The sequence below is a fragment of the Sparus aurata genome, chromosome 9 (genome assembly GCF_900880675.1).
Source record: "Sparus aurata chromosome 9, fSpaAur1.1, whole genome shotgun sequence".
Taxonomy (NCBI): Eukaryota; Metazoa; Chordata; class Actinopteri; order Spariformes; family Sparidae; genus Sparus; species Sparus aurata.
Genome location: NC_044195.1, coordinates 10,495,870 through 10,523,827, shown reverse-complemented (window position 1 = coordinate 10,523,827; position 27,958 = coordinate 10,495,870). Strand labels below are relative to the sequence as shown.

At 43.7% G+C, this 27,958-nt stretch overlaps 1 protein-coding gene across 9 annotated transcripts in view; it reads right to left on the bottom strand.

The window, feature by feature from the left end:
* Window positions 1–27,958, bottom strand: part of sema5ba (sema domain, seven thrombospondin repeats (type 1 and type 1-like), transmembrane domain (TM) and short cytoplasmic domain, (semaphorin) 5Ba) — a 185,419-nt gene that overhangs the window by 34,168 nt on the left and 123,293 nt on the right. For 8 of the 9 annotated variants that reach the window (XR_003985282.1, XM_030428592.1, XM_030428587.1 and 5 more), the window contains 4 exons: window positions 20,709–20,994; window positions 9,032–9,167; window positions 7,641–7,848; window positions 7,327–7,534 (listed from right to left, as the gene is read on the bottom strand). Coding sequence is in view for 8 of the 9 variants with exons in the window: in XM_030428592.1 (XP_030284452.1) it covers window positions 7,327–7,534; window positions 7,641–7,848; window positions 9,032–9,167; window positions 20,709–20,994 (838 nt within the window). In the remaining variant the exon portion in view is untranslated. The remainder of the gene's footprint in view (window positions 1–7,326; window positions 7,535–7,640; window positions 7,849–9,031; window positions 9,168–20,708; window positions 20,995–27,958) is intronic. The other variant, XM_030428591.1, reaches the window with a different exon arrangement.

Sequence of the window (27,958 nt, the reverse complement as noted above, 5' to 3'; positions counted from 1 at the left end):
AGCTCAGAGTAGTCTAACATTACAGCACCAGAATCAGGGGATTTAAAGTGGTGGCAGGCCTGAAGTCACAACATAGTGCCGGTTCGAGTAAAAAGGGCTGAGAGAAAGAGTGGCGTTAGGGAGCAATATAGAAAGAGTGGAGGGAGAGCTACAGAGAGAGACGGACAGAGAGCAAAATGATTACACTGAGCTGCAGCCAGAACAAAGCCTGTAATAAAAGTAACAGCATTCTGGAGCAGTAATAAATACATCTACTGTGTGAACACCACCTCTCTCCTTCTCTCTCAGTCCTTGGCTGCTGAAGTGTTCCTCTGATTGGTCATACAGGCTTAGCAGCAGTGAGCTCTGGAGGCCCGCTGACAGGCTGGCAGCCTCAGCTGACAGTAAATTGGGTTTGCCGGGGCAGGCCTGTAAACTCCCCTCACACCGAGACAGACGGGGACGTCCACGTCACAGGGCAGGGAATTATGTGAAAGCACGAGGAAAGCTGCACTGCAACACGTCATATTCATTGGTTTTAACAAGCAGACACACACACACAGGCGGTGGCGGGGATTGCTAATGGACGGTGGTTCTCCTCGATGGCCACTCTGCTGTTTCCTGATGTGGTTTTAAACTCCCGCTGCAGGCTGGGTGAGCGGCCTCGGCATCATGACTGCTGCCAGGTCACCGTTAATCACACATTCACAAGCAGGCACTCACACACGCGCACGTGGCAAATTGAAGAGCGGCCCCTCAGGCGGAAATTCAACTATCACCAGCAGGACAATTCTAGCTCTTGTAATAAAATGCAATGTTTATGTAAGCAGACGTGTGAGCAGCGGTTTGGCTGCAGAAATGGAGCCGCTACAGAAAGCCTGATTTGTTCCGTTTCATCCTCCTCAACATTATCCTCCTCATCATTAATTCAGCGGCTCCTCCTTTTTACAGTAATTTCTGTTTCCACATCTATATCTTTCGCTCACTCTTTCCCATGTCTCGCCAAAAAACACTCACAAAAAACTCCAACATTTGCTCGAAACCCCCCCGTGCAAAACCACACTTCCCTGTCTGACTTTCTTTTCCGACAAATGAGTAAACCAATCCGGCAAAGAGATGTAGTGCACTTACTTTCAGTGTAGAGCTTTTTTGTAGGAGGTGTAAGGACAATGCTTCTGCTCAGTGAGACCGGTAGTTTCGTCCTCTATTTGGCAGCATGGAATACCTTACTTCCCTCGGTGAAAGGAGAGTAGATTCCTACATCGCAGCTTAGCTAGCATGCCACTGCAGCCAAAATAAATCACCTCACTAACAGAGCAAGATAGAGAGATAGGCGCTGGGTGGAGGACAGACTGGTGCTGTTAGCCAGAGGTGCCAATTGGCCAGGTCAAATATAATTACCACAGAGGAAAAACACACGCAGGCCTGTGAGCGCACACACACACACACACACCGGCACGAGCTACAGCGTTTGTCTGCGAGCTATCACTAAAAGGCTACAAATCAGCGGCTGATGAAAAGGCTCAGCAGTTTAACAAAAAAAGCACTCGAGTTAAGGATGATGATGTAAATATTGTCCTCCTCTCGGGGCTGCAAGACTCGCCGGAGCTGCCGATAGGAATCAATAACAACGGATACCTGAACATTAAGGGCACTTAAGCATAATTGAGTTTTCAGGGTGCAACAACAACTGTGAGCATTCATCCAAACGTGCTGCCGTGAGCTCAACTACAAGAGTCAGCACGTTTAAACAATTTAATAACATGCACCTCTTACATGCATGAAGCATTTGGGCATCACAGCTCCAGCCACAGTCCGTCTCTGACCACATTACCTGCTGGATGTTTTACATCGAAGCCGAACAGTTCTGACTCCTCCACCCCTCAGTGCTGTTCTTCCCCTGTTTATATGAACGTGCGTAGGATGGTATGAAGCAGCATGTGTGGCAGCAGACGAGCCGCCGTCAGCTCGAAACCATCTGAGTATATTCGGCTGTTATCAGCGTGTGAATGGATGTATGGCTGTGTGTGAATGGGACGACCACACACAATGCAGAGGAGCTGAGGAGAATGGCTCATTCAGTCAGCAGTACAATGACAGGGGGTGTATGACAAAGAGGAGAGCAGGTGGGTCCTTTACACGTAGTGTGAACAGAACTCCCAGAGCGACGGACAGAGAGAGTACTTCAAGCAGGACCAGAGTTTGCTGGTAATGGGGTGCAAAGTTACGGCGATCACACTACTTTTCACAATTCTGCATTACCTAATCCCCTTGAGGGTCTCATACAGTTTCCTGTGATAATTGTGTCCCTAAATGAACTGTTTTTTCCCTGAAATGTCGTTAAAATATGAGATAAATAGTTAATCTTGGAGTGTCGTATGTATGTTTGCGGACATGGTGGCTGTGATACTCCAGATTCTCATGTTTTCAAGCCCTGAATCAGGTCAAGTCTTTAATGTGACTGCTGCCGACGTTAGCCCGGCATCCCCTGGCTAATTCACAAATACATATTAGATTTGGTGTCTGTCCATTTTTTGTTTTCCAAGGGGCATTATTAATGGGTGTGAACAAAAAAAAGAAGACTCTGGACACAAGAGTCACACGTAAGAGCAAAATAACTTTTGATGTAGCACTGAGCAACACATGCAAGACGGGGCAGTTCATGGCCTATTTTTCAGCAGTAGAAATGGCGGCTTGGACATAAACAATCTCCTATTACAGCCACAAAGTAATATGAATGTCTGAGCCTGAACAGACCAGCGGACTGGACACAATCGTATAGACCAGTCAATGTCACTCATTGTATCAGGACCATCCTATATTTCACTATCGGTTGAGAACGGCCTGATGCGGCCCAGGTCAGGTGTAAATCTGTCTGAACAGGAATAGTCAGACTTATCTGCCAGAGCAAATAAAACATGAGCTCTACAGATTCATCTGGTTCCCAGGTGAGCTGAGGTAGCAATACTGGGCACATTGGGACCAGGTGAAGGAGCGGTGTTATGATGAGATCAATCAGGTTCTGGGAGGGAATGAAGAAGATGTTCTTTTAAGGTCTTGACAAGCTTCTTGTAGACAAAACCCTCATCAGGTTCCAGCTGGTCAATAATCCACATGTTTCTCCTCCTGCTGTGTGTCTCCTTCAGATTTTAAACATAGTTTTTCAGCAAAAAGAGCTGGCTCTGAAGTAAAGTCATAATCGCAGCAAAAGTGTTTCTTGTCAAGTTTTTTAAACGTTTTCTTTGCCCTAGTATCTATTGTTTACATGAACAAGCCGAAGAACAAGGTATTACACTCATGTATCAGTTTTCCACTGGCAGAGTTTGAAGTAGACGAAGTGTTGGAACAAAAGTGTCAGAAAAGTTAGAACTACCTCCTTCACCCAAAAGTGAAAGCCACTTTCACACCTCTGTCTCGATATCGACCAAAGAAAATAGCTCATCCTTGGCTAATTGCTCCTTCTGCTGTGAGATGGAGTGTTTCTGCCGGTGAGTAGTGCACACAAGAATAAAACAAGTGCCTCTCTTTGAAAACTCTCTAGATTCTCAAATGGTGCTTTTCTTTTCTTTTGGCTGCTTTTCTGTTTCACATCAATGTAAGGTAAATTATGTTTGAGCTTTGGAACGGTCGGTCTGACGAAAACCTTTGGCATTTTCACTTCACAACAGATTAGCTGTTAAAATAATTTTCTACCTGTCCTTGTTTCTTTCTTCATCTCTCACCATCCATCTGCCCTCCTCTCTTTGTGTGAGTCCCTCCGGAGGAGCTCAGGTGTCACACTGACGGACAGGCTGACATCTGTTGTGTGCTGAAGCTCTGTTTGCCTTCGGCTTGTGAGCCACTGAGACGGGCAGAATGTCACAGTTTGGATTAAAGACTGCTCAGCCTACCTCACCCCTCTGTCCCCCCCTCTGGTGCCCTTGCAGCCCACTATACTCATCGTTTCCCCCCGCTGTGTCCTAAATAAGACTGTGGCCGCTCGCTCTCCATCTCTATTTCTCTCTTCCTGTTCCTCTCTGCGTGTCTCTCTCTCATCTTCTATCTCACCCGCATCTTATTAAATGCAATAGTTTTCCTTACCTGGTGTATGTGCGTGCGTGTGTGTGTGTGTGTGTGTGTGTGTGTGTGTGTGTGTGTGTGTGTGCACGTGTGTGTCTGCTCCCATGTGTCTAGGAGTTTGGACTTACTAGAAATAGCGAGCTGAGTCATCAGGCAGCGCACATATGAGAACTCGTCCAAAGAACCAACCCACGCACAAATCACACCGAGTAGACTGCCCTCCACACACACGCACAAATCACACACACTCATACACACACACACACACAAACACACACACACACACACACAGTGGGAAAAGCATCAAGCTATTTGTATGCTAAAATGAAGTTGACTTTGAAGGAGTGAGGTGGCCGTCTGAGGATCCTGATTGAGAGCACTGATGAGATACAGAAGGTTGGACAAACAGCCAGTGAGCTTTTCTCCCCTCGCTCACCCTCGAGACGCAGATTTTCATATGAATCACACTGAAGCTGGAGATGGCACAGCAAAAGGCCTCTCTCTCTCTCTCTCTCTCTCTCTCTCTCTCTCTCTCTCTCTCTCCCTCTCTCTCCCTCTCTCTCTCCCTTTCTCTCGATGTCTTTCTAACTCTCTCACACACAAACCTGCCTTCAGAGAAACTTCTCTGGCAGTGTGCGAGGTAGCTTCACACTCTCTTTTTGTTTGCACTCTGATTCAGACAAACAAAAGCCAGAACAGTGCTCTCTCTGTATTATGCAGAACTTCATTACTGGAAAAAAAAACAAAAAAACCAGCACAACAAATTAATTTCCTCCAGCGGGCAGATACAGCCCCAGTTGTTTGTCTGCTTCCATAAGGCCTTTAATGATTATACGCGAGGTCTTCCAGACATTAATCCTAGTTGAGGACAGATAATTACCTTCAACAGAGGACCAACCCAGTTCAAATGAGTCTGCCGCCAAAAAGCATAAAATGAACAATTAAATGTGCATTGTGTAGACCACACGGCTGCTTTCAGAGAGTGAAGACTGCTGTCCTTTGTGTGGCTCGTCACTTTATTGTTGTGCTGGGACTCTGAGAAGTCTCACAAAACTCAGAGCCGACAGTGGAGAGGTGACAGGAAATGAGAGGAAAGAGAGGAGGAATGACGAGCTAACAAAGGTCCCTTCCAGAGTCCAACCACAGTACATGGCATGATGCCTTACTAGAGTTGCCCCTTGCCAGTAGCCCTGATCTTGGGCCATGGCTGTGTTAAACCAGGATGTGTTGCTGCATCCGGTCGCATTTTGCAGTCTGCAAGCCAGCATGCTCTTCCAGCTAGTCTAACGCATCTTCTTGGCAGCATCGACTGAGCTGATGAGAGAGCCACTCGTGGCTAAAAGCTATGCACAAATCTGAGGAAACACCAGAGGTAGACGGGTTGCGATTAATGCAGTGGCATCTCCCTACAATATCAGAGTGTTTGAATGCAAGCTGTCCCAAGTTTAAACATGTTCTACTTTCACCCTTAGGGCTCTACCTTAAGTATCGAACGCAAAACGCAAGTAGCTTTGTGGGCGGATCTCAGGCGCTGTTGCTATTATGCCGGCCGGATAAATGACTCTTGCGCCCGATGCAAATCTAAAATGGGTTGGTTTGAAGTAGCTACATTACTCATAGGTGTGGTTTGGGCGTTACGTGCAATAAACCAATCAGAGTGTCATCTCACATTCCCTTTAAAAGCAGGCGCGCTTGTTCCATGGCGGATTGCTATTATAATGGCGAATTTGCCAGGCGCACGCCAGGAGCGGTTCACAGCCAAGGAGACCGACGTTCTCGTCAGGGCCGTAAAAGACCGAGAAGTGGTGTTGTATGGGGATGGGAGAAATTCATCCAAATTATCTTTGGTTAAACAGGTGTGGGAGGAAATTGCCACAATTGTTCCAAGGCTGGCATCCCCAGGACATCGCACCGGGCCTCGAGAGCAGTGCACACGGGCCGAGCAGTGCGCAAGAGCCAGCTGAGGAGGGAGCAGCGCAAACACCAAGGTGCAGAGGATCCAGACCCACTACACGCCGTGGCAGCATTGTCAGACTGGACCGCACTGTCCAGGATGCGGCAAGGTATTAATGCCCGTCTTGACCGGGTGGCGATGTTGCTGCTGCCTCTCAGGAGTATCGCCTCAAGTCTCCAAACTCACCACCTGCTCCTGTTGTGCCCCTTCCTCCTCCTCCCCCAAATCCATCTCTGTCCACCCGCTCCACTAGGAGCACATCGCGCATTGCCACTCCCGGACCCTCACGGCTACGGCGGGCGCGTCGCATATCAGAGGGAAAAAGAATGAGTTCTTCTGTTTAAATCTTTTCAACTTTTTTTTGTATGGTTTGCAAAAATGCATTCCTTGTAGATGAGAAATGCAAAGTGTATGCACGTTGAGCACACGCTACATTATGGCCAAGCATGCGCCCTTAAAATAGCATCTGAATAAGCGCCACTGACTTTAGACTAGGTTTTTCCTGGTCTGTTGCGGAATTGTTTTCTGAAACAGCAAAATAGCACCAGTGAACGTTTGCGCCGGAACACGCCTCCTCTTTTCGCTGAACCGCCCCCGGGAGCGCAAAGTCATTCCCTAATTTAAGGACGTGCGTCTGTGGAGGGAAAATTCCAATGTGCGTCGAATGCAAAATAGGAATTATACAAGCGCCAGTGTACAAAGTCAATTGCGCTTAGTGCAAGATAGAGCCCTTAGTTTCTATGCAACGTTACTTTGACAACAATGTCTCTAAAATGGGGAAGTGGGGAAATGAGTTCTCAGCGGCTCCAACAGCAGTGGCAAACTGCAACCTTGAAATGACAAAAAAAAGCAAAAACTGAATGCGGGATGCACAAGCCTTTACTTCATGAAGATTGCCTCAGTCTGGGACCAAACACTTTACAATAATTCCTAGGTATACAGACTCCACTACAGTCCCTACTACTTGCCATTACAGTAATAGCTGCGCAGCTAGATGGTGGTGCTTGAGGAGGAAGAAATACTGTGCCGTTTCTGATTTAGCACAAACTGAATCCAAAGGCTCATCATTGTGGTCACTCAGTACGTGACCTTTCTGGGCTCCGAGAGGGTAAAATGTTGGGACAGACAGACCTTAGTCGTTGCCATGGATATGACAAATAATTCGATTTTATTAGAAGATAACTATAATCATATTTGTATGGATTATCACAATCTACCAAACAAAATCTGGTAGGTTTTGAACCCAAAGGCGAATCACAAAAACCCAAATGAAAGGCTAGCTTGCGTATGTAGTCTGATCCGTATGAATCAAAGAGGTTTTGCTCTGCACTCACGTCTCAGTCTTGTAGGTGGAGCATCTCTCCAGTGGGATCTTCAGGACTCGGTTGTTGAGCCCAACAAAGAGCGACCTGTCGCTGTGCAGGATCTGCAGGCTCAGGATTGGTTCTCGCACACCTGGTGGGAGGAGCTCCATCTCCTCCAAGTAACAACCCTGGAGGTTCTTATTGGGCGTAGCCAGTGCCTTTAAGATGGTGCCATATTCTGAAAGACAAGAAGAAATCTGAGATTGATCTTATAAAAAACACTTTCAAATGCACCTCTGTGCTTCATCACAGGACCTCGTTTATCTCCTTTCTCCTCTACTAACCTGTGCTGATGTACATCACATGGTAGAGTGTGTCCATGCCCTGAACAATGTCCACAACCAGATTGGAGAAGCGAACGTCGTCCTGCATGACGAGCGGATCTACAGACTCAGGCTGGACCACGTCGTTCATCAGGTAGAGCCGCTGGGCGTCTTGCAAGCTGCGCTCCGTCAAACCCTCATTGGGACCTTCGTCATCTATAGTTCCACACTGGAGAGGAGAGGGTGAGGGTGAGGAGTTACAGAAGGATATAAATTATGTTGAATGGACACATGAAATGTGCAAGGCAGAAAGACTGCAAGGAAGAAATACAAACCAAACAAGGGCCTCTCACAGCCAGTCATCGCTCTGACCAAATCAATACCCCAACACACCGTGATTGGCTCGACTGTTTCAGTTCTTAATTATTTTCTCAGCAACTTTTTCAGGGGATGAGAACTACAGTGTGATTGTGATGTGACCATGGCAACAACAATGGATGAGACGGTACAAGGGAACAAATATGAAATGATAGCTGTCTGAAAGCTTTGTTTGGGCTGCAGCTTAGCTGTGGATTCAGCCTCTGCTCACTCTGAGGGGCCTGAAATAAGAGCTTGATTTGTTCGTAGGTTCCACTTTTTCGGTGATGTTTGGGGCAGAAGATGGTTTTTAAAGTATAACAATGATTTTTCAAAGAAAGAAGATATCTAAGTTCTATATTATTATAGAATTGTCACGTTTATATTATTCCCCATGAAGTAATGACCAGTCCCATTATTTGCAGAATCAACTGTTCTACACTTTGCTTTGTAATTAGCTCAGATACTGTACTCCGCCACCTGAGGACATTTCTGCACATAGTTGTGCAGTTTCATGAGCCCTGAAGTAGAACGCACTCAAAAACCTTCTTTACTGAATTCAGTCTACTTGGTAAGCTTAGGGCTTCCAACCAAGGGTCTGGATACTAGATTAGAGACTGTTTAATTTTGCTAAATTAAAAATGTTAGTTAAGGAATTTCATTGGAGGACTGAGAAGACATGCTCCTTAAAAAGTGAGTGTGTTCCACTGAAGTTTAAAGGAGATGTGCATGTGAGGATTTGGAGCTTGATTTGATCTGGGGTCTGAATCAGATTATGTTTTTATGTTGAGCATCGTTAAAGTTTGACTGTAATTTGATGGAATTTCAAAAAAAAAAAACTACTGATATGCTGCACTGCTTAATTGCATTAAAATGAATTTCTGTGATCACACCATTGGAAATCGTTGGAGGTACTCATTCTTGCTTCTCTGTTTCTTACAGTAGAGGCAACGTCTTTGCAAAAATGTGATGGACGTTGTCACCAACTGCACAGTGTTAGGACCGGCACGGATTATTTAGCTGGTATCAGACCAGAGTGGATGTAGTTAACTGACCTGGAAGTTGTGGACGGGGTTAGGCGTGGGGAGCCAGGTGGAGCGAGGGTTCTCCTGGGAGCGGAAGGGCCCGTTGAAGGCCTGGGTGATGGCGCTCAGGTTGAAGGCGCACACCGCAGATGCTGCAATACTGTTGCTTTTATGGAGAGATGGACATGGAAGACAAGAGAGGGGAGAGAGCGACAGGAGGGGACGGAGAAAGAGAGAGGGAGAGAGGGTGAAAAAATGAAAGTAAAGAAATTATTTCAACAATAATATTCGTAGCAGTGTACATGTTGGCAGTAAATGTGCAGCCGTATCAGGAATCAGCAGCGGGGCAGCTGTGTAATAAAGCCATTCTGCAATGTGCTCCATCCTCTTAATGGAAGTCCTATCATTTATACCTGCACTAAACAGACCCCATGCTGCTGGCTTGCTTTAGCTGCAGGCTAAGCTATGCTATCAGCGCTGCACAGTGAATGGGGACAGTATTAAGCTGAGGATATGGGAGGCAGTTGTACAGATTATGTACAAACACACACACACACACACACACACACACACACACACACACTCACAGGTGTCACACGCAGAGTAAACCCCGGCTAAACTGGCAGTGTGAGTAAAGTTATTATCGTGACGCTCTTCGGCCGTAATGTGCTGCAAGGTAATGAGTTTCTTAACTGCCTGCTACTGCTGGCTGTTTTTTCTCTCTTTCCCCATCCACCCAGCACCACACGCTCAGACATTTTACTACACAGTGAACAGCCTCCCGCCTGGCCGTGGCTGCTGAGAAACCATCAGTTAGAAGATGGCGAGCGATAACATTGGAGTGAGAGAGAGACTCAGACAGAAAGGCAGAGAAAGAAAGATGATTGTGAGAACTTTACGGTGCACTGTGAGTCATTTTGGTATCTCTGGAACATAAATCAGTGAAGGCTGCTGCTCGCTGAGAAAGATGTGTCTCATGGGTTTGGACCCTTTGGATGATTTAACTCAGTTTTGAATCTATTTATTTAAACCTTTAAGAAGTCACTTGTGTGGCAGCTACACATTTAAACATTTTGGGACAGTTTATTATTATGACAGGAAGTCGTAAAGCAGTTTGAAAAGGTTTGGCAGTTTCACCTGTACGGCCACAGATGTTCAGCACTCAGTATGTCTGTACATGAACGGATAGAGGAGCGTGTCAGTGGTCTGGGCATACAAGAGCAATGTTGATTTGACATTCTTGGCGAAAACATCGATCAGAGTTTTAAATGGATTGTGACTTGTTCTGTTTTGTCTATTACTTACTGCCATTAATCAAAGTCATGTTTTGAGTTTTTGGAGCCACACATCTAATCAGAGTGGCAGTACGGAACATCTAAATATGCCCGTTTGATTCATGACACAAAATGAGTCAATCAAAAGTCTAGTATACCGAATCGAACCCCGCATTTTAAGAACATTTAAAGCAGAGATCTTCCTTCCCTTTCTCTACACATCGTCCTCCTCTGGGCATAATAAATCAAGTCTCTGGAGAATGAGACCTCGGATCTCAATGAGGTTACCTGAGTAAAAGTGAAATAAAAGTCCTTATTTTTACCTTGAAGATGTTTAAGATTTCTTTGATTGCATTTGCTGGTGTTGCTTTGCTGACTACTTCTTCAGAGATCCAGTTCAGGATTGTTAGAAAACGAATGTGTTCTGTGGTTCCTGCGGGGCAGCAGAGTGCTGTGCAGCTCCAAATGTGCTCTGGCTAAACAACGACGGAGGCCAAACAGGTGGCTCTGACTGACTCGCAGGCTGCTGAAGAGAACGGGCTCTGGCCTGCAGTAAAAAGGACCTTTTCTCCCTCTTTTTCCAAAGGCTCTGGTGGAGACCTTTGTGAGAGGGAGGCGAAGTGTGTGAAGCAGAAGGAGAGCTGTGGTGAACCGGCACTAACTAAACCCCAGCCGAAGGAAAACCACAGGCAAACGAGCTTCAGTAAGTGAGCGGCAGCCACGACTGTTTTCCCACTCTCACACACACAAACACACAGTTTGACATAATAGGAAGTTAAACTGTGGGTTTGTGGTCGTGCTGCAGCCGAAGCTTGCATCGAAGCCAAACTCTACCACAGAGAGCCCGACACTGTCCAGATTATTTCACATCTGCACTCTGACAGCTTGCTGCTGCACATAATACAGACTGAAAAGGAGCAGTGAAAGTGTATCGCGCTAATGGATGCAACCCGTATGCTTTGAGTCGGCCTAAAAGCCCAGGAAAGTGATTGAAAAGCTGTTTGACATCTGCTATGCTGTTTGCTCTGCCGCTCTCTGAGGCCCAGCGCCGCGATGATCACTTGCATTATGAGTGAAGCTCCTTCAAGTGATTCATCTCCTCCCATCAGCCTGATCTGTCGCTGCTTATCCCCTGAAATACTGCTTGATTCTCTGTCTTGTTTTCCACAACCCATGTCTGTTCACCTCTCTGCTGTTCCCTCCTTTCCCTCTTTTCTGCTGTGAACTAATTTGTTGAGAACCCTTAATCAAGTCTTCAGATTGCATGTTGCTACCCGGCAGCAGCAGTTAAATGATCTCAAGGTACAAGATTAAAATGCTGCTCACTCATGAATACATCAGTAATAACAGGACAATGTGTATTATTTGTAGTTATATGGAGACAAAGCACATTTTTATGTTTACTGTTACACTGACATAACATAAGGCTGGTAATGGTCTAATTCAGACTTATTCAGCTGGCAGCCTCTGGGCTGGATGTGGCCCTTTAACTCATTTTGGCCTTTGATGATTTTGTTTGTCGGATTATTAGCTTACTCATGTGTTATGTTTGTTGCCGAGCACAGAAATCCTCTTATTTCATTAAAAAGTTTGAGCCCGGGGTGTTCAAGCAGACAAGAATCAGACTGACACCACACTTCTTAAAAAGGTGCATTGTTGTGGTTCTTCAGATAAAGGAACCGAATACTTGTTTGACCACTTTCAGTCGGCCTGATACCCACAATACATCGCTGCAGATGCCAGGATAGTTTTGCACCGAAGAAACTGAAAGTGGAGCACAATTGAGGCCCAAAAAGAGGTGTTAGAAAGGTAATGAACTCCTCAGTCAGCCGGGCTGTTTGGCTCTCTGCAGGCCACAATCAGTACAGATCAGTACAGGAGGGAGTGTGTCTGCTGAACACAGGTGGCTGATGTACATCTCACTCAATAACCCTTATCTGAGCTGGAGTCGCTGCTACTGCATGTTTTTAGCCAGATCCCGAGATGTCTCTGTTCATCATCGTCTGATTGTTCCTAAAACTCACATCTTTTTCTCTTGTTTATTTGATTGTATTTTTTTTTTCATTCAGTAGTTTTCTGTGTACTACGCTATTTGTAATCTTACAATTATATAGATTTTCATGCTTCCTTCCTTCCTTAACTTTTCTTTTCACAATTATCCAGGCCAAAATAATTGAGATTCACGATATTATCTTGATAAATCAAGTTAAAACTCCTAAAACCCTAAAATGGCACTAAAATATACTGGAATTACTTACGTTTCTAAGACACAACGATGTTTTATTTCATAGCAGATAACACACGCAGTGTTTTCGTGAAAAACAAACTAACCACTCAGGGAACAGAGCTGACAGTGGTCACGGAGATGGGAGTGCAAATTGGAGGTGTTGTTCCACGAGGCAGACACCTTCCTCCAGCAGGTTCTGCAGGTTGGCACCCCGTCTAGCCTACCTGTCGTTCTTTAGTTTGGATTTAGATATAATAAGCATGCCTCGCCTTCTGCCACGGATACGCTTTTTGGAGTAACTGATAAGATGGGGGCCCCCCCTTGTGACAATTCAAATAAATCAGGAAGACAACATAGGACTGTACATTATCAAGCTAGACAGCTCTTACAGGTCACTCACGTGAGATTAAATCTTTTATTATCCCATCCCTGCAGTATCTGGGGCTGTTTCTATCAACCTCTCTTGTATTATTAGGTGGTGGTTATCTTTGTTTCTGATGTAAACCCAAAGATTTAGGGTGGGTGAGGAGCGTTTATGTATATGTGTATGATCTGGGGAGAGCTGGGACACCATATATGTATAATATATTTAATAAAATTGTTTAGGAAAAAAGGGAAGAAGGATTTGTTTTGAAATAAACAGTTAAAATAATAATAAAATAAAACAGGCATGCATTGTACACACACACACTGCACACACATCATTGCAGAGAGAGTCCAGCTGAAAACCCTTAAGATTTCAGTTAATACGCCTAACCTCATTTTATGTGAAAAAGGGAGCAGCTAAAACTACATTAAGGCCAATGTTTCAACCTCAGTGAATACCTGCAGCGCAGCAGAAACTGAAAAGGGCCCACTCAGCAGAGCTGCACGGCTGCAGGGACCAGAAATTGAGCCGAGGCTGCCAGGATTATCCATACATATTTTTATACTGCACAACAATACGCCAGCACAAGCAACAGCTTTGGCCCAAAACAGTCACATTCAGAGGCAGACTGAGTCAGCAACACCTACACTAAACAATAAAGCACCAGCACGGGCTAAATAGGCTGCACACAAACCAGGTGTTCGCTGCTGTTGTGAAGAAGTGGCTGGTTCAGCTGATATAATGGGACCGTAAAGCATCTGAGAGATAAGATGTAATCTCTGGAGAACTCTTGCCTCAGCCTGACTTGACTCATTTTCACAGAATTTTTAATCAAATGTAAATTGGCCCTAAGTGAGGGTAAGCAAACAAGAGTACAAATAGTGGGCTCAATTTAAAGAATCTCTGCGAAAGGAATGAGAAAACCTGCCAGCACACAGGCAGCACATGCTGTCGGACTGTATTCAGATCAGGCCCGGGCTTCTGCTGGGGCCCCGCAGTTCATTTCAAGGTAGATTTGATGTCAGCAAGTAGATACGACGGGAAGAGGGGGTAAAATCAGAAATATTGTACAGTTACGTGGCTTGTTTCACTTGGCTGCTCTGCATATCATTTCTCACCGTGGAGAGGAGGGATTTCAGGATCCTAAATAGATGTTCTCTGCATACACCAGGTGGCACATGTGTGACGGTATAACAACACCTAGTGACCACAAGGCTCCCTATAAGGGCAGCAGCTAATGATAGTTAGACTGAATTGTAATTTCATTCCACATCATTATTGAGTCCGTCATAATGCTTATTTCTGATTGAAGACGGTGGGTTACTTTTTCTGTTTTGGCCTAACCCGTCATGAGTCAGCGGCCTCACCTCACCGACCTCATTCTCAGTAGACATGGAAGCTGACATTTGCAGGGAACTATACATTAAATGTTTCTCCCACTGATCGCAGAAATACGTTGATTTCAGACTTGTTATTTTTTGTAAGTCGACGCCAAACCCCCACAACTCTGTGACTTCAGATCCGGGCTGAGAAAGTAAGCGTCAGAGTTTCAACATCTCTCTCTAGCTCTCTTTACTGCCGATGAAATGCCATAAATGTCTTCCCATAACAGAGTGTCAGAAAATGTGGCACTATCCCCGACAATTAAACAGCACTGCATCTGTCTCCACCAGCTTTCGCTCTTCCCAGTGTAGCAGTTAGCAGCAGCTATGGACACTTTTGCCTCCTAATGTGGTCGCACAACGCACAGTACAAGCTACTTCTCTTCCAGCATAACTTGGCCCTCGAAGCAACCTGACCAGCGGCGTCGAATCCCATCCACACGTTCTTAATCCTGCCAAGAAACTCTGACTAATCGGTAATCCGTTACTCTGTTATTTTCTCAGATCTGTCGTATGAAAAGTTGGCGTCTTCAAATCGCCTCAAAAATTCAAAACTCACCCCATTCTCAATTTTGTAATGAAACAATACAGAGAAAAGCAGCAAGTCGTCACATCTGAGAGGACGGGACCAACGTTATAAATGACTTTAGAGATAAATCACTGAATCACGTAATTGTGTCAAATAATTTCATTTCAATCTCCAAATTAATTACTCGACCAGTTCTTTTCCGCCCTCCTCCCTATCCCACCTCCAACCTCTCGGATGTGAATACTTTATAAGCAGTGGTGAAGTGGAGGGGTCAGTGAAGTCACCCAGAAATAGATAAGGAGGCTCATAATTAGTTAGTAATGGCAGGTTAGACACCTCAGCAGGAGACTCTCGCTGCTGCAAGCCCACGACAGAAGGACCCTGCCAATAAGGGCCCGGAGTTAATTAAAAGACCTGGCCGTGCTCGGAGGTCTTAAGTGTCCTCATTCTGATGGAATGCTAAACCCTCCACTACATAACCGCTCGACAGGCTCCGACGGCTGCTGGCTGCACCTCTCAATAAAATTACAGCTGAATCATTTCCTTCCCTTTTCTCTTCCCCCGCTCTCTGCGCTGAAGCAGGACTGGAATGATTCATTCTGTTACTGATTGATCTGTTTGTTATTTTTAGGACTGATTGATTAAAGGGGCACTCCACCAGTTTTACACATCAAAATCAGTTTGCCATTCGTGAGAAGCAGCTAGTAAAAAACAGATTTATGGTTTCGTCTGGTGCTCTCTCATCTCTCAAACGCCGGAGACAATATCTGTGGTAATACTTTTTTTTTTTAATAAAAGAAAGCCTGCGATATAAACTGGGGGTGTTTTTTGAAGAACGATGGGTCTAACTAAGGGAGTGTATTGATTTTCCTTATGGGAAGTTTATGATCCTGTGTTTCCGACTTTTCTTTATGACCATCTGTCGCCTGGAAGTATCCAAACTTCATAGAGGGCAATACTATACTGCCGGAGATGTTCTTTAATTGTTTGGTCAGTTAATTTCAGAAAATAGTGAGAAACGTTTAATACAATTTCTCCAGGACCTGAGGTAACATCCTCAAATTGTTTTTGAGTTTTGTCCCAGAAAAACTGAAATATCTATAGTGAACTAGAACACATCAAAGCAGCCCATTCTCATATTTGACAAAGCTAGAATCAGTTTTGTTAAATAAAGGTCCAGGGTCTTGGATTTAGGGGAATCTAGTTGTGAGATTGAGGTTACAAAATGCCCCTCACCTCAGCCTCCTCTTTGGTGGCAGCTACAAAATGCTTAATAATAGAAAAGGCTGTCCTTTGTGGAGAAGACTCTGTGGAAGAGGACCCGCCCTCTCCGTAGATATAGAAGGCTCATTCTAAGGTAACGAAAACGCAACAATTCTTGGACTCAGGTCTTTATACACTAATGAAAACATAGTGAGGAATATAACATTACATTTCTGCCAACCAATCTTCCTAAATCCTCCTACATGCAGGTCCTGCCTCACCTCCCAGCCACCGATTCACTGCTGCTGACTCTCCCCGGACTGACAGCTGCCAGTGAACTTGTCTGGGCCGGGACATAACACAGTCTCTGAGAAGCTGGAGGCCACTTTGATGACAGGAAATACTGCACCAAGGTGGTTTTCATGGCAGGTTTGGCATCTTGCAACACAGGGTAACCGTAACTGTAACCGTCCTACATCATCATTCTCGGAGGCTGCGTACAGCTCCGGAGGGGTTCATTGAGAGGCTGACGTTTGTTAGCAGCTTCTTTTGCGACAAGTGAAGCTATCTGTCCAGAGCAGTCGAGAGAAAACCAGACAATATTTCCTTCATAATACGTGAAACATGAATTTATGAAACTGTGTTTTTTAACAGTGATCTGTGAGGTCCGTTCAGAGAAACTGCCCCCTGCAGGTGACTTAAACAGGGATTTTGACTTCATGGGAACATTAATACTCAGTATTAAAAATTGGCATTTTTCCTGTCAATTGTCAGACTGTATCACAAGTAATCTAAAGACAATGGGTAGGCGAATACAAAATAATGTAACTTCCTATAGGACATCATATTATAAGTCAAAAGGGTAACAGCGAGCGAGGAGGTCAGTGTACAGTATTGAGACTGGGCCCAGATTGTGAGCAAGCAGAGGGGATAAGTACTCTGTTCCAACTCTTCCTGCTCTGTTTTACGCCTGAACTCCAGGGAGCAGCTGTGAGCCTGTTCAATTTAGGCCAGACAGATGGAGACAGTGTTTTTGGTGATTGCATTAACATATCCAACCTCGACGAGGGAGGCAGTTTTGGAAGGAGGACCGACGAGTTGCCTCAGAAAAGGAAGGGCAAGGAATGAGGAGACAAAGGACGGAGGACAAAAGCTCGGAGCTCGCCGATTTTTCCTCATTACCTATTCTCATTTCCTTTCTGCCCCCTCTCTTTCTGTATCCGTGTGGATTTTATTTTCTTTAGTCTCTTTAACATCCCTCACTTTCTCTTTTGCTGCGCTGCTAAAGACGCCCGCAGGCTGATGGAGAGCAGCCATGTGGTGGCGAATACCGGCAGCTTAACAGGTGACGGAGCAGAAGGTGAGAGGCAGGATTCAACTTCTCCCCTGACGGAACACAGAATACATCTGAATACCAACAACCAGGCTTGAGCACACACACACACGCCCATGCCCCTATAAACACACACATTGCACGTACACACAAACACTTTGCTCCACCAGGAGTGTTCACCACCAGCTCCACTCATTTTACACATTATAGCGAATTTACAGGTGTTGGGGAATACGACTATGTGAAAAAGTAGCTTAAAGCCTTTTGTGGCTCCAGAGAAAGCTGCATGTCATCTGATAAATCACCTCCAGTGACGTTGCATTGTGGGCAATGTAAGCAGCAAGTTTTGAAATGGAGGAATGTGTGTAATAAAAGGTGATCGCGCCAGTTAATGATTTTGATCATTTGTTTTTAAGCTGTGGGTTGGCTCAACTTGGCGCAGGAACACCGGTGATGGAAAACATATCGCCCCGGCGGATTTATGAAAAACAATATCTTGTTGAAATCTCGCTCTGGACTATGCTGTTAGACAGACTGACCGGACATAATGTGATGTAATTACACTTGCACCAAACTTAAAATGCGCACAGAGAGCTCTAATCTACACACTTTGGCTCTGAGTGTTTCCTCTCTCTAATGAAGTGTGTGACACTCCCACCTGGAACAATCAGACAGCAGAGGGAGTGTGAGTCAGTCTGCATATCCAGCTCTGCTGAGAGCTGCATGCAACCACACTGATCATTAGCAGCAGCAGGGAGGCTGTAAACTCTGGAAAGCTGTCTCTCTCTGTATAGGTGGCGTAGCAGACAATATGAAGTGATGAAATGCGAGGGCTAAATGAGAAGATGCTGGAGCTGAAGTGTTTTGGTGTGTGTGTCACTGTTTCCCCATTAATATTCTTGTTGGTGTTGAAGGGGCTCTTCGGCACAGCTGCAGCTTGTTTTGGTGGAGTCGTTCATATTTTCTCTTCAACAGTGCGGCGCTAAGCATAGAGAGAGGTTACATTATATTGTCTATACAGACGCTTAAGGGCTACCTTGTTCTCTGTCTCTTTGTGTAGTGTACGGCTGAAAGCTTGTATTTATTCAATCAATATTCGTGTAGATGCTTTGTCACACTAAACACATACCAGAGGCCACACGGCAGACTCAAGATGAACTGTTCTAAAAATATTCCCACCTTCATTCTCCAATTTGTCTAAATCATCCACACACTGAGCTCATTTAGATGATAAATGTCAGAAAAGTTCAAAACATTTCCTCTAGCTGTAGTTATTTCCCCTGCTGTCTTCCACTGAATTTGAATCATAGCATAAATACTATCAGGTTCCCACAGCTACTCAGGCTTATTGAGATTGATTATCTGATCTAAGCCCCTTAAGGAAGTACGCAACTGCATGTTTTGGGACTGGAAAGGAAATGAGTTAAGAGTGTATAACAGATTAACGGTCCCAGAGGAGGAATAGTAAAGGTTAGAGCTTTTTAAATAAGTGATAAGTGATAGTTTTCAGTAATGAACAAGGTGTTGACTAATTGTTTGTGTGTGCATATGTACATGACAAACTGTGGAGTGATCTGTTTAAGGGGTTAAATACCAGGAACTGAGATCACCGGGAATTTTAATCAAATCTACTCCCTTCTCCCAGGAAAAATACTTGCTGGGACCCATGAGTGTTAGCATGGATTATTTTTTTATCAGAGGGACTATGAATAAAGTGTAGCCATCGGCAAGACTAGAAAGTCTCCATACAAAGCAGCTCTAATGTTAACTAAACAACTGACAACTAGCAGCATGCAGGGGATTTTCCTTTGCTGCCATTGCACGCAGTAATATCTACAGGCAGCGTTAGAAAAGTACCCAAAAGTCATACAAGTAAAGATATAAAAAGATTATGTTAAAAGATTACTTTGGTAAAAGCGAAAGTCACCCTTGCAAATAGTACTCGAGTAAAAGTCTTAAAGTATCTGATATTAATTGGACTTAAGTATCAGAAGTACAAGTAAAAGATAAATTCTACATATATTTGCGTGTATGTACAACTTCTAGGGAAGAAAAGTGAAAGGCATGTTATGAGCAGCTTCTGTCCTCAGGCTGTGAGACTGTCAGCCTCAACACTCCGCCATAAAAATGTTTTTTCTCATGTCTTATAAATGGACTAGAACTTGCATTTCATTGTTCATCCCTGTGTTGTAGAATGGTTTGGTTGTTTCTGTGTAAATTTGAGAGGAATTGTTTTTCTATTAAAAGATAATAACACGTGATCTGATAAGTAACACATTTTATGATTACTGCGTACCATTCTGTGTTTAAAAAAGAACTCACATTATCCTGACTGTCGTCGGGAAAATAATACATTTTTAAAAGGAAATATTTCTAAGATCAGAAGGAAACATTCTGTGTTCTGGCTACATGAATGACTGTTTCAACTGTTTCAACTTCTAAATACTGAGGTATGATTGAACTTTAAACTTTATACAGAATAATCACAAATTAAAAGTTATTTCAAAGTTTTGAGAGACCTGATCCAAGGTCGTGGTCCAAGACCTTCAGTGCAACGCACCAATCACGCAGTTTTATCTGTGCAACTTGTGCTGGTGCTCCTGGAACATCATTTCAACATTAATAACAGCGACAAAAAACACATCTGGAGCGAGTCATCTCGGCTGAGTGGGTTCAGTTATCACTGCTATAACTTTCTCAACATTAAAATGTGAGTGAGAGTACTGTACATAACAGCACAGCACTCTCACTCAGGAGACCAAGGTTAAAACATATGAGAACTTATTATCATACAGCTTACTCAATGTTTGTACACTGAGTTCACTTATTGTTTTAGGTAACAACATACTTGGTTTGGTTTAGGAGGTTTTGAGTTCAAATATACCCTTTCAAAATGTAAAATATGTATTTAAAAGGATAATTTCTCCTGCCCAGTGTTTCCCCATTGGCTGTTGCCCTTTCAAAATAAATTTGCACGAATGGTTATTTCCCCATCAGGGGCGTTTCTATAAACCAAACTGTTTACTCTTACGTCCTCAGCGAGTTTTACAGAGGTTTCCCCAAATTGCCTGAAGCTCATTGCTAAGTTACCGCGCCCTGACAAAGGAAAGCTCTGCCAGTGTTTTTGCACATGAGAATTTAATATCCAGGAATTCAAATCGTACTACAGACTACACTGGTAGCAGCTTTTTCTCGCACAGGTTTTGACCTAGACTTGTTCCACTTTTTCTCCCCTAAGTCACGGAGCTATGACATTAAAACAACGTGACTGGTCAGTTTCAGTAATGTTCCAGGAACAACACCAACACAGTGATATGAGATTGTGAAACCCCTGCCTGTGCCTGTGTAACCGGTTGCAGTAATGTAACATATGTCCACATGCGTTCACTCACACATTGGTGGTGAAGATGCCGTAGATGAGGTCCTGCTCGGGCAGGTAGAAGGTGCTCTGCAGCTCGTTGTAGTAGAAGGGAATCTCCCCGGAGCGGGAGCAGTTGAGCCTCGCCTTCATGAACGTGGTCCAGGTGTCCTCGAGGAGAAACCGCCCGCCAATGTCGTTCTTGCAGACTCGCGCCACGCGAGAATAGACCGTCTTCCCGCAGTCGTGCTCCACTGCGTTCTCCCTCAGGAAGAAGAAGGTGAAGAGGCCGATGTCATAGGCTGAGATGAAGTGGGGCTCTGCGGGAGGAAGGAGAAGCGATAGGATCATTATCATGGTGACTCCAGGGAAACAGAAATATTTGCAACATTCATCTTCGAGATGTTGCTTTGACCTCTGTACTCCTCATTATTGATTGCAATGTGAACTTCAAAATTCTGCTGTTGCTCTCCTGTTGAGATGCTTTGGAAAACAGGCACAAAGTCAAAAGTGTAAATGAGAGGTGAAGGTGTGGAGGGAGGAGGAGGAGGAGGAGGCGGAGAGAAAAAATGGTTACTAATAAATCCGTCTGATGTTTTGATGGTAAATCCATGGAGCTATGTCTGTTTTACTGGATGCCCCGGCTGCTTTTATTGCCCTGGGTGACACAGCCCATGATTAATGGCCCTCCATGCTGGGTGGGTTATCACGTAAAGCAGACTGAATAACAGTTTGAAAGGGACATTACTGTCATCCTTTGTAAACACATGACTCATCACAGAATACTAATTCACCACTGTGAGCATGCAGGGGAAGGACCTTAAGTTTCTGAGTCCGTGCAGCCTTACATCCAACACAGAGAGGCTGAATGGCGTTTGCACTTCACACAAAAGTCTTTGTGATGATTTAAAGGATCAGTTCCCCCTAATTCCTCAAATCACATTTTCACACTTAACTTTTAATTAACTTAGCATGCAAATATTGGTGAGGTGACAGTTTGACATTTTAATATGACATTTCTGCAGACATGTACAGAACAATCGAGGCCAGAGGAAATTTGTTTGTTCTGCTCGCTGTTCTGAAAAATTACATTTGAAAAGATCAAATGCAGAAACAATGTCCTGGTCGCTGTGGATAATCCACAGACCTTTGCAGAAACAGTTTTCATATGACCTACTTATATATATATAATTTTTGAAAAAATGTTTTGAGGAAGAATGGATGGATGGAGGAAGGATGGATTTGTGATTATCAAGCTGACATGTGATATCAAATATGAAACCAGTTTTCCTTTATATATAACTAAAGATTCATTCCTTCTAAAATCCCACTTGTTTTATGAACAATTTAACTATCTTCTTGTCATATTTCAGATTTTTTCCATATTGCAAGTGAACATGCTTCAACTACAGTTACCAAAGTCAAGTCGTTTACATCCATGTCATGTTATGTGGTGCAAAGTGGAGGGATTCTTTAAAGGGTTACGTTTTTTGGGGGGGAGGAGAAATAAATGTAATTGTCATGTACGATTCCAGGAAATAATTCCCAGTAAGAAAACATGCTATTCACACAGAGGACTGATGGAGAGCTTCGTCGCATGGTGCATTAGATAAGATAGAACTTTATTCATCCCAAAGGACATTCTTGCACCAGTGACTGCTCAAAAATACTGCAACACAGGAAACTGATAATAAATATGTGTAAACAGGATAATTGCTGACATCAGTGCAGAAAAAAATAACAATAAAATCAGAAATAGAAAAGGTTTCATATAAAATGATATTAAGAAGTAATTTGTGGTAATATTGCGTCTGATATCATAAAAAGAAATACTGGCGCTTCTGCCGGCACAGAGGCATTAATAGAAACATCCCTGTTGCTGTTTGGATTCTGAGCTCACTGCGACTCCATCACAGTTTTGTTTCTAATGTTCTCGGCTGATGGGTTTTCTCTCTCAGGTCAGTACTACTCGTGTGCAGAAACGAAGGAGCAGAAAAAAACACTCCTCTGCTGCTGTCGCTTTCCTTTCCCACTGAGAGCCATTTATTGGAGTAATAGCGCACACTCACATACAGCGTGCAAACACATGCATGAATGGAGGAATAGACCTTAATTTGAACAGATTCTCATCCATAAAGACAAAAACAAAAAGGTGGTGATGTTGTAAACAGCCCCATGCAAACTCTCTGTCTAACTCTCTCTCTCTCTCTCTCTCTCTCTCTCTCTCTCTCTCTCTCTCACACACACACACACACACAGAGTGGACATCTTGTTAACAGCCATGATGGAATGTGCCTGAGGGGCTGGCAAGGCTTTTTATAAGGGAGTAAGATTTTGAAATGGCGCAGCAAAAGACAAAACCCCTGTGCCTGATTCCATTTTATTTCTCAAAAAAAACAACCCATGGTCTGGACAGATCACTGGTGAAGGCACTCAATCAGCTCCACACATTTTAAAAAATGGTGCAGAAGTCCTCACAGCCTGATGATTGTAGTAAATGTGCAAAAAAAAAGGAGCAAGTGTGTTAAAAGAGGGATAATTTAACAGGTGATCTTATCGGTTTACATTTAATGAAGTGGAGGCCCTCATTACTTCATCCTCCATCTACAGTCATGATCAAACTATTAACTGTTAATCAGACTGAATGTCATTAAAGAAAAGCCAGCCCATTCACTATTACCGTCATAATCATTATAACCTGTGACACCAAAAGGTCTTATTGAATGTTTATAACTGTAACAAAAACAACTTGTCGAACCAATCACTGCCATTTACATCCACATTCAGACGTTTAATTGGTGCTAACAAGCATGCAGATGAACAAGTGAGTGGTGTCACGCCTGTTGGGTGACTGTTAATGACTGCAACTGCAGGAGGAAGACGACCATGGTAATGTATAAGAACTGCTCCTCTCCAGATAGAGGCCATGTGAAGGAGCCAATTGTGTTTATGCATACACCACCTATATAATGAGTCTGAGCCGCTATGTCGATGTACACCGGAGTCTTTCTGTGTTTGCATACCTGTGTTTATGCATACTGTACGAGTGTCAGGCAAAGGGCAGGTGGAGCTGACAGATTCTGCGTCACATTACTGAAGCTGCGTGGGTGCAAATGTGACGGGTAGAGTTTTTCCAGCATCCTGCCGAGCGGTAAACAGATTGTTCGATCTGGCAAGCGAGTTGGGTGCTGGAGGAGCGAAGGTGCCATCACTGACATCACATGACGTTTTTTAGATCAAACACAGGGTATAAAGAGCAAAGCTATTTAATACTCACATAAACACGTCCTGCAGGAAACACTCAAACGACCCATTAATGAATGAATGGGGAATGGGTTGTGTCTCTTTTGTTTAGTCTATATTCATTTTTGTTGTTTTTAGTTGGTTTTGCTGTGTACATACTTCTCTTCTGGATAACAGTGGGAGACTTGAATTGACTGCAGCAATTCAAGTCTCCCACTAGTAAGCTACTAAAAATGCCCAACTTTATATGTTAGTATTCTACTGATTGATTTAGCCAAAAAGGCTTTGGAGGAGGTAAACTTTCTGCCAGGCAACTGTTCAGCGTCATCTAATTTTCCCTGGGCAAATAACTCACAGGACTCTGGCAGCTGGGACTGAGGGTCACATTATGTGTCCCATGTGTTTCTGGGGTGAAGCAACTAAAACATTTGGTTAACATCATAGAAAATGTCACTGCTGTGGTTCTCGATAAAAGAGAACACATCCCACCTCATCTTTCATCTGCTCACTTTGTCAAACAGTTCTCCCCAAACATTAAAGGCCCAGTGTGTACGGTTTAGTGGCATCTAGTGGTGAAGTTGCAGACTGCAACCAATTGAACACACCTCACCTCACCTCACCCTCATCTACTGTGTCTGTTAAAAAAGCAAGAACACACAGATATGATTCGTAGGCTGCTTTGGCTACAGAAGAGGCCAAAAACGCCACTAAATATCAGCCAAGGATTCAAATTAATTCAAATGAATTAGGATGATGATAAACAAAAGGCTCCATAGATGATGATGACATACTTTAATTGTGCACACAACTGCAGTGCATACAGATAGTCTTCTGTTTTTGTACCTTTCATAATGAAAGGCCTTGTTGGTTTACACTGTACAACTGCTCATCAGTGGGGGGCCATTTTACTGCCTTACCAACTACTTACGAGATCATCTTGTCTCTGGTGCTGGAAAAATGGGCTAAATACCTACATTTATATATTTTTTTCAAATTACTTTGCTTTGCAAATCTACCTTTTGTGCGTACTGATTAAGAAGAAAAAGATGATGAACATGAAGAAAACATATTTATTAATGCCCTTGGGGAAATTCTTTTCTTTTTATTCAACCTCATTATTTGCAGTCGTGTATTAATGTCCTTCAAACACATTGACTATGGTTATCATTTTGTCTCTGCCCCATAGTTACATTTAATTACATTTCTAGTCTATTTTTGATCTGCTGTGGTCTATTGTCTTCCTCTGACACCAGGGCATCGGTGTGTTTCGAAGAGGCGAGGGGTGTCCTGATATCATGGTATTCATTGCAGCCATGTGAATAAAAAATTATATTAGATAGCATATTAATAAAACATATATTTTAAAATCATGACAATTATCTATTGAAGCTGTTCAGCCTCGTGCATTTAACTTTTTTTTTGGTCTTGTGGTTGCCTTTTCACTGGAAATTGAATGAAATTGTTACTCGTGTCTCCTTTTGTCAGTTATGGTCACAGACACTCTCAACCTGCCTACACTCGTCTACTGAGAGTAATTTATTTGCCAAAAAAGAGAAAAAACAGACAGTAAACTAAGTTAAAGATTCATTTTATTGCTGCCTTTTTTGCTTTAAAATTTCTAAAGATATCACGGTAATATCGCTGTCAGAAATGTGTTTGGCCACGCTAATCACCAAATGAAAATCTGATATAGAAAAGGGCGTGGTTTGTACAGTGTGCAAGGAAGAGGCTCAATCTACAGTAAGAAAAACATAATGCCAAAATCACTTAAATCCTACACTCTGCACCTTTAAGACAATTACGCTGAGTCGCCTAAACATAATAGAGTTGCTGTAAATATAGCAGGAAAGGCTCTGCTGTCTGGGGAAGCTTTCGAAGCAGCAGCAAGAATTCTGCTGGAGAACTAATCCACCCTAATAAACATGTACGTCAATATTAAATCTAGTCAACTGTACTGAGGGCTGAGCACATGAGGAAGACGTTACAAAGGGTGGAGGGAGCTGCTGCAGCAAACAGCGTTCGCATGGAGAGAGATATCAGCGGGGTAAGAGTGAGAAGTGTCAGGGTGTAATGGCCACTGTGTGCACCTGTATGAAAATCATAGGATGTTACCTGTCAGCTGATGAATAAGCTGATGATTTGTTGAGTCAAATAGCTAACGCGAGCAGCCCATAAACTTCAGCCACGCTGTCTGAAAATGTGAAAAACATGTAAAAACATTTTCTTGTTATGTTGCTAAAAAAGAAATCTGGGTACCCAATTTAATGTTTAAGACAGGCTGAAATGTGTTGGTATGTCTAAGCATGATTAAATAATATTTGGACTAAAGATGGACAATATCGAAGACACTTTATGAAATGAGAGAGGGGAGAGAAAGCAAAAATGAAATATAAATAAATATGTTGTTACATGCAAAGTCTTCAGGAGACAGAGAGAAGTGCAGAGGCATTGTTTAGGTTATTTCACAGGAAACTATATAGCTCCCCGTGTCATTCAGATGCATGATGGGACACAGTTGGCCGGTGCCTGGCAGGCTACCAATCCAATAAGGGAACAGATTGATTAGATCCAGGACCCCCTCCCTGCCGTCGCTTCTCCTGAACTGGAGCGGCTTAGAGCTGGAAATGAGATTTTCATTCACACCCCAAATCCACCGGGAACACAACTCCATAACCCTCACAGAAGCCATGAAGCAAAGCAGCCTTTGTCTGTGAAGGCATGGACATGAGTGTGTGTGAGTGCGAGTGTGTGGGTGTGAGTGCGGGTGTGTGTTTGCGTGGCTAGAGTGCAGTGCAACATGTGTGTTTGACTGTGTGTGCAGCCAGCTGTGATTATGCTGATGAGGACACTATCTACTTTGCTACTCATCTCTTCCCTCCCACATACTTGCTCTTTGTGCGTCTGTGTGTCGCTCCCAAACACAAACACACACACGCACACACACACACACACACACACACACACACACACACACACACACACACACGTTACTTGGAAACACATGAAAGCACATGCGGCTTGCATACAGTCTAAATACATATACACTCAAGCACACACTCACACAGTGGTGGTGTGAAGCATGCTGTGTTGTAATTTCACCCTCTCCCTGCCGTGAGGAATAATTACACCGCTCACTGACTCCTCAGTCTATCTCCTGTGCTTCCCTCTCATCCTCATCCTCTTCCCTGCCCAGCACCTTGCTCATCCCTCCTCTCTCTCCCAAACACACACACACACACACACGCACACACAGCTTGACACTCTCCCACCTACCATCTTTGCTTGCATTTGATCGTCACATTTGGACTCCGCCATTCCCGCTCTGCTTTACTCTTCAACTCTCTGCAGTCCAAAGCTTTCACAACTTGCCTCTCATCGGAATACAGCTGCATGACATGCATGATTATCTTTTTTGTTGCATTTAGTGCTGGTGATTGATTGTGCGATGCATTAGTCATACGATGGAGAGTTAATCATCAACACCTCTGATAATGCATTAATCGATTAAGTCTTCTATCAAGTGGAAAGCATCAAGCATGTGTTTGTTTTGAGGTTCTCAAACAGTCTCTTACACAATTTTCTGCTCCTGTTGGTTTCATTTCATTGTTAATTGAATATTTTTGGTGCTTTTGAAAGCTGAACAGACAGAAAAAGCAATTTGAAGACTGAAAGAATGTGGATCATTTGAGAAAATATCACAATGAAAATCATCATTAATCGCAGCCCTCGTTATGCTGATTTTAAAGCCACATGAATCCATTTCACTTGATATGACTTTTTTGTCTTTGCCTCATTTCCCTTCCACACACAACCTGCTCTGGCTGCAGCAGAATTAACTTGTCTCTGACAGTCCTGCTCTGCTTTCATCGTCTTCAAATATTATTTACTTCTCTTGTTCTCTCGCTGACTGTGTGCCATGTGTTGGAAGCAGCTGCACAGTGAGAACAGAGAAACTGTGCAGCATCAGTCTGACCAACTCACCATAAACAAAAGATGAAATAAATGAAAAGTATAGCTTTGGGTCAAGTCTGGGGCTCTAAT